This window comes from Entelurus aequoreus, linkage group LG13, assembly GCF_033978785.1.
Source record: "Entelurus aequoreus isolate RoL-2023_Sb linkage group LG13, RoL_Eaeq_v1.1, whole genome shotgun sequence".
Lineage (NCBI taxonomy): Eukaryota > Metazoa > Chordata > Actinopteri > Syngnathiformes > Syngnathidae > Entelurus > Entelurus aequoreus.
In genome coordinates this window covers 2,819,460-2,826,959 of record NC_084743.1, presented here as the reverse complement: position 1 = coordinate 2,826,959, position 7,500 = coordinate 2,819,460, and the positions used below count along the sequence as shown (strand labels likewise).

At 32.1% G+C, this 7,500-nt stretch overlaps 1 protein-coding gene across 2 annotated transcripts in view; it reads left to right on the top strand.

Annotated features, from left to right (window-relative positions):
• The window catches only part of gria4a (glutamate receptor, ionotropic, AMPA 4a), a 351,871-nt gene that overhangs the window by 154,566 nt on the left and 189,805 nt on the right, over positions 1–7,500 (top strand). For both annotated transcript variants that reach the window (XM_062067252.1, XM_062067253.1), the window contains exons 4-5: positions 5,762–5,814; positions 5,950–6,081. In XM_062067252.1, the coding sequence (XP_061923236.1) occupies positions 5,762–5,814; positions 5,950–6,081 (185 nt within the window). The remainder of the gene's footprint in view (positions 1–5,761; positions 5,815–5,949; positions 6,082–7,500) is intronic.

Genomic DNA, 7,500 nt, shown 5'->3' with positions numbered 1-7,500 from the left:
TATACATATATATACATATATATACATATATATGTGTGTATAAATAAACAATAAATAAATAAATAAATATATATATATATATATATATATATATATATATATATATATATATATATATATATATATATATATATAAAATATTTTCTTTATTTATACAAGCCATATATTTTTTCATGCATATGTATATATATATATATATATATATATATATATATATATATATATATATATATATATATATATATATATATATATATATATATATATATATATATATATATATATATATATATATATATATATATATATATATATATATATATATATATATATATATATATATATATATATGTATACACTACCGTTCAAAAGTTTGGGGTCACATTGAAATGAAGGAAAAGCACTGTACTTTTCAATGAAGATAACTTTAAACTAGTCTTAACTTTAAAGAAATACACTCTATACATTGCTAATGTGGTAAATGACTATTCCAGCTGCAAATGTCTAGTTTTTGGTGCAATATCTACATAGGTGTATAGAGGCCCATTTCCAGCAACTATCACTCCAGTGTCCACATCTGAAAACAGTTTAGCTCGTTACAAAAGCTACAAAACTGACCTTCCTTTGAGCAGATTGAGTTTCTGGAGCATCACATTTGTGGGGTCAATTAAACGCTCAAAATGGCCAGAAAAAGAGAACTTTCATCTGAAACTCGACAGTCTATTCTTGGTCTTAGAAATGAAGGCTATTCCACAAAATTGTTTGGGTGACCCCAAACTTTTGAACGGTAGTGTATATAGTATATATATATATATATATATATATATATATATATATATATATATATATATATATATATATATATATATATATATATATATATATATATATATATATATATATATATATATATATATATATATATATATATATATATATATATATATAAATAAACTATATATATATATATATATATATATATATATATATATATATATATATATATATATATATATATATATATATATATATATATATATATATATATATATATATATATATATATATATATATATATATATATATATATATATATATACCTTTCATCTTGGAATGGCCACCTTCTTTAAATTAACCGTCAACATAAAAAATATTTTCTTTATTTATACAAGCCATATATTTTTTTAATTAACCGTCGACATAACGCGGCCAAAAGTTCAGTTGGCAAAGTTTTCTTTGGTTCTGTCACACAACTCTGGAGGGATCCCCAACCATAGTGAGGGAAGAAAGGTCAGACATGATCCACTGTCCCACGGTATAGACGCAGGTCTAGTGTGTGTGTGTGTGTGTGTGTGTGTGTGTGTGTGTGTGTGTGTGTGTGTGTGTGTGTGTGTGTGTGTGTGTGTGTGTGTGTGTGTGTGTGTGTGTGTGTGTGTGTGTGTGTGTGTGTGTGTGTGTGTCTGGGTTAATACCCTGGGCGACGAGAGATAAATGCGGAGCGAGAGGAGGAACAGATGAGTCAGTCAAGTGGGCGAGAGAAGAGAAGAGTAGCAGGAAGGACAGGTGTGAGCCCAGGGAGGAAGGGGACAAACAAGGTGACAGGGGCCAGACAAGAGGACGGAAATAGTGGTGTGGCTGGAAATAGGAGCGCATAACAGAAGGAGGGAAACAAATGGGATCACGAGCATCGAGGGACATCTGGTAGGTGGAGAGAACCAGGAGCGAGTGTAGACTTTTGGCCCAGGCAGGACCCTCATTATCATCCCAGACCCTTATTAGACTCTGCTGGTACTGTGAGTAGTACCTTTTATTTCTGTTACACACACCTTTACACACTGGCCTCCTCATTAGGTACACTCACACAACCACCAACAGGAAACACAATGCATACTAGGAATATACTATATATATACCGGTAACTGTTGTCCCGATACAAATATGTTGGTACCAGTACCGGTACCAAAATGTATTTTGATACTTTTCGATGCTTTTCTAAATAAAGGGGACCACAAAAAAATGGCATTATTGGCTTTATTTTAACAAAAAATCTTAGGGTACATGAAACATATGTTTATAATTGCAATTTAGTCCTTAAATAAAATAGTGAACATACTAGAAAACTTGTCTTTTAGTAGTAAGTAAACAAACAAAGGCTCCTAATTAGTCTGCTGACGTTTGCAGTAACATATTGTGTCATTTATACACCTATTATTCTGTCAACATTATAAAGGACAAGCTGTAAAAAGTATTTTTTTTATCTACTTGTTCATTTACTGTTAATATCTGCTTACTTTCTCTTTTAACATGTTCTATCTACACTCCTGTTAAAATGTAATAATCACTTATTCTTCTCTTCTTTGATACTTTACGTTAGTTTTGGATGATACCACACATTTAGGTAGCGATCTGATACCAAGTAGTTGCAGGATCATACATTGGTCATATTCAAAGTCCTCAAACATAATACACATTTTTAAAAAACGAAAGATGTTGTGATGCCAAAAAATATTGATGTAATCATAGTAGTATCGACTAGATACGCTCCTGTACTTGGTATCATTACAGTGGATGTCAGGTGTAGATCCACCCATGGCATTTGTTTACATTCAGGAACGGTGACATATTGTATCCTCCTACGGTGTTTAATGAAGCATGTTTAGCTATTCCAGTGATAATGATACTTGTAAGAAACTCACTTTATTTGTCGCCATAGAGACGGGGATTAGTGATTTAGAAGTAGCTAAAACACTGCCGACTGCGGACGGATGTTAGCCGCTGGCTAGCTAGCAATGTTTTAAAGCACCTCTTCCTGAGGGTGTTTCAGTGTTATAACTTCACCTTTATCTTTACTTTTTAAGCCAAAATGCATCCATTCTCCTGTTTCTGTCTACACACTGTGTCTGCTTGTAAGTACTCTGTGTGTGTGCGCTGCCGAACATGCTCCTCTCCTCCTAAAACCAACAATGGCACGACGTGACGACGACAGGGGGAGTGGGGGGCCGGTACTTTTTTGAGGCGGTATAGTACCGAATACGATTCATTAGTATTGCGGTACTATACTAATACCGGTATACCGTACAACCCTACTATTGGAGCGTTGAGTATTGGATGATGTTTGGATAGTTTTACAAAAGGTTGTGAAATGAGTCAAACAATAACATATTTATTATGAACAAGACTGGAATGGACTTATGCTGTCTTTAAGTTGAAGTGGATTGTTTGTTTTTTTGACGACACAATAATTAGATTGATACATGACACAGAAAGCTGAACAATGCGGACACGTTTGTTACTGGATACCTTCTAATACCGCCTTGGAGACTATATGTGTAAGTAAAATGCAACTATAGTTATTTGATACTTGTTTGTGTTGACAAATGTGCAATATTGTTCGCTGATTATTACGTATGTCTCCATTCGGAGCCAGGGGCCGGGCCCTTCAAACCCCCGACAAGAAGCTCATCATAACATGATTGTAGGACGTACACATGCCTGCAGCAGCAGGGCTTACAGGTTTCAGCACCACGGAGAGCAGCTGTGAGGTCCTTCAAACGGACATGGAGTCAGTTCAGCACCGCGGACAGCGAACATTTAAACTGCGGTATTTCAACCAAAGAGAGAGCAGCAGTAGCTTATATGAAGTGCTATAAAGTTGAGTCAGGTACAAACGCAATTTCAACATGAATTTAGGCCGACTCATCACTATTTGAAGTGGCCCTAACATATCACTGGAGCAACAAATAAGTCCACATTCTGTACATGCAGCTCTTTTACTGGTGTGACTAGAAATAACCTGACACAGGGCCCTCCTGAAGCCCCGCCCCTGGTATGTCTAGCTTGTATGCTGTTGTGTGCTTAGCTTTAGTGTAGCATTTTTTACCTTTTCTAAATGACTTGACTAAAATGTATTATTTTGAGTTGTTTTTTAATTTAAAAACCTTTTTTTAATGTTTAGTTTTTTATAATTTAAATATATATATATATATATATATATATATTAGGGCTGCAACTTACGATTAATGTGATAATCGATTAATATGTCGATTATTACTTCGATTAATCGATTAATAATCGGATAAAAGAGACAAACTACATTTCTATCCTTTCCAGTATTTTATTGGGGGAAAAAACCCAGCATACTGGCACCATACTTATTTTGAATATTGTTTCTCAGCTGTTTGTACATGTTGCAGTTTATAAATAAAGGTTTATAAAAAAATTTAAAAAAATTAAAAAAATATGTATGAATAATTTCTTCTGCGCATGCGCAACGCATAGATCCAACGAATCAATGACTAAATTAATTGCCAACTATTTTTATAATCGATTATAATCGATTTAATTGATTAGTTGTTGCAGCCCTAATATATATATATATATATATATATATATATATATATATATATATATATATATATATATATATATATATATATATATATATATATATATATATATATATATATATATATATATATATATATATATATATATATATATATATATATACTGTATGTATATTATTTTTAAAAAAAAATGTTTCTTTCCTTTTTAAAATGATTAAATTTGGGGTTTTTTTCAACTATGTTTACCTTTTTTAAATGACTGTAATGAAATTGTGCGTTTATTGGAGGACATTTAGATGTCAACTGGCTGTCCATACTGCAGGACTGCTTGTATCGCACATGATATCACACACAAGTAAACATACTGCTGGGCCGCATGTATCGCACATGGTATCGTACACAAGCAAACAATTCTTAATCGATTAAAAAAATAATCAAAAAATTTATTAATGAAAAAATATATAAATATATTTATATATAAATATATATATATATATATATATAAAAAAAATTTAAATACATATATATATATTAATATATATATTAAATAAAAAAAATAAAAAATAATATATATATATATATTTACAGTATATATATATATATATATATATATATATATATATATATATATATATATATATATATATATATATATATATATATATATATATATATATGTATGTATATATATATATATATTGTATTTATTTAAAAATATATATATAAATATATACATAATACAGTACATATATACATATATGTATGATATACATATATATATATATTTAAATATATATATATATATATTTATATATATGTATATATATATGTATTGTATTTATTTTAAAAAATATATATACACATAATACAGTACATATATACATATATGTTATATATATATATATATATATATATATATATATATATATATATATATATTTATTTATTTATTTTTTTATTTCTTATTTATTTTTTTATTTATTGTTTTATTTATTTTTTTTACCCAATTTGTCCTGTCCAGCCACTCCGACAAATCATATAGTTGATGTAGATGATCTATATGTGCTGTACTGATGTACGTTTAAAAAAGAGAATTGTTGGATACTTCTCCTGTTGCCTTATTTGTATTTGACTTTATTAAATGTTTGGGTAGAATTTTATCCCACAAAACCAGTTTTCTTTTAAGTAATACAGAAATTGATGAGAACTGTTTGTCTATTTCATGGAGAAATGTAATTAATCATCGAACTTGCACGCAACGTTATTAAAAACGTGTTGATTTTGAATCAAGAATCGAATCTGAATGGAATCGTTACCCCCAGGAATCGAATCATGTTGTCCCCAAACATTTACAGCCCTAACAATTACACCATGGCCGCTACAATGTTGTGTTTTTTTTCCCCCTTCCTTTCTAGGTTACGCAATACTGCAGGCAATCATGGAGAGAGCCGGGCAAAACGGCTGGCAGGTAAGCAAACAAACACACACACACACACGCACACACACACACACACACACACACACACACACACACACACTTGGAAACAGGCCAACATAAACACAATACCATGCAGCATGTTTTTAAAAAACAATTTCAACGCAGGTGAGCGCAATCTGCGTGGAGAGTTTCAACGAGGCCGGGTATCGTCGACTCCTGGAAGACCTGGATCGACGTCAGGAGAGGAAGTTTGTGATCGACCTGGAACTGGAGCGGCTGCAGAGCATGCTGGAGCAGGTACTCCTTTCTCCGTTTTCATTCCTGCCGTTTTACACGTAAAAACAGCGTGAACGACATAATACGTGCAAATGTATTTATTTGCTATTTGGTATCATTTTCAGTATCGTTTCATCCATGCAAGATACCGCTAAATTAGAACTAAATGCATTAAATTATTTTGTCGCCGTCAGAGGTGGGTAGAGTTGCCAAAAATGATACTCGAGTACTCAAAAAGTAGTCTTCCAAATATTTACTTGAGTATGAAGTGGAAAAAACGACTGATAAGTAACTTCAAATGTATTTAGTAGCTACTTTTTGAATACATAGTTGTTATATCTTGTTTATTTATCACATTTCTGAGTCTTAATTGCAAGTGTGGCAATTAAGTTGCAATCACAGTGGCAAGTTCAAGACGCTAGATGGCGGTAGTGTGTAGTTATTGGTGTTTTTGTTTTTTTGTTGCGCCCTAAAAAGTGTTAATACTGTAAGTATTGTGCCTATTACGCACCAGCTGTTTGATTGTAACGTGCATCTTGGTTGTGGTTTTCATCAACACATTCGGAGGTGTTGAAATCGCCATGTAAAATTGCTAATGCTAATCAGTAGCAAAGCCAATGTATATTGTTAGCATCAAGCTAGCGCATTTTTTGAAAAGTAGGGCCTTCCTTGACTTACGTTGGGTACATTTTTGAGTCAATTTCTTTGTTGGAGTTAATAATTGATTTTACGTGAATCGGTGCCCGGTAGGACCGGCGGGATTCAGTCGGTGGCAAAAAAAAAAGTAAGAGATTCGGTAGTCGTCCCTACTGATAAAAATATAACATACAAATTCCCTCAAGGTTGCCACTGCCCCCTGTGGCGTGCAGCGGTAGTGCTGTTTTTTTGTTATCACAATTATGTTATTTGGTTGTTTTGAACCAAAATATATTAATGAACAACAAATTACATCCATTTTCTACCGCTTGTCTCTTTCGGGGTCGCGGGGGGGGCATTTGGGAGGAAGGCAGCGTACACCCTGGACAAGTCGCCACCTCATCGCAGCAAATATTGCTTTTTGATGGCGCGTCAGGAAACTTTATACGAAAATTAGCTTGCGGTCTTCAAGAGAGGGTCGTGAATTTTTTGACTTCATTACGACTTCTTTCTTTTTTTAATTTTTAATACATTTCGAAAGAAACGTTTTCACATTGCCATTATGGGGTATTGTGTGCGGAATTTTGAGGACAAAAATGAACTTATTCCATTCTGTAATAAGGCCGTAACACAAATGTGTACAAAGTAAAGCGCTGTAAAATACTTTCCGGATACAGTGTAGTACGTCTGAAAAGTACCTGTAACCTGACACAAATACGCAATATTCATAAATAAATAAAAAAATAGTTGACATATAGTTTGTTCAGCAATATCATTTTATAATTTTAGACTTAGACATTTAGA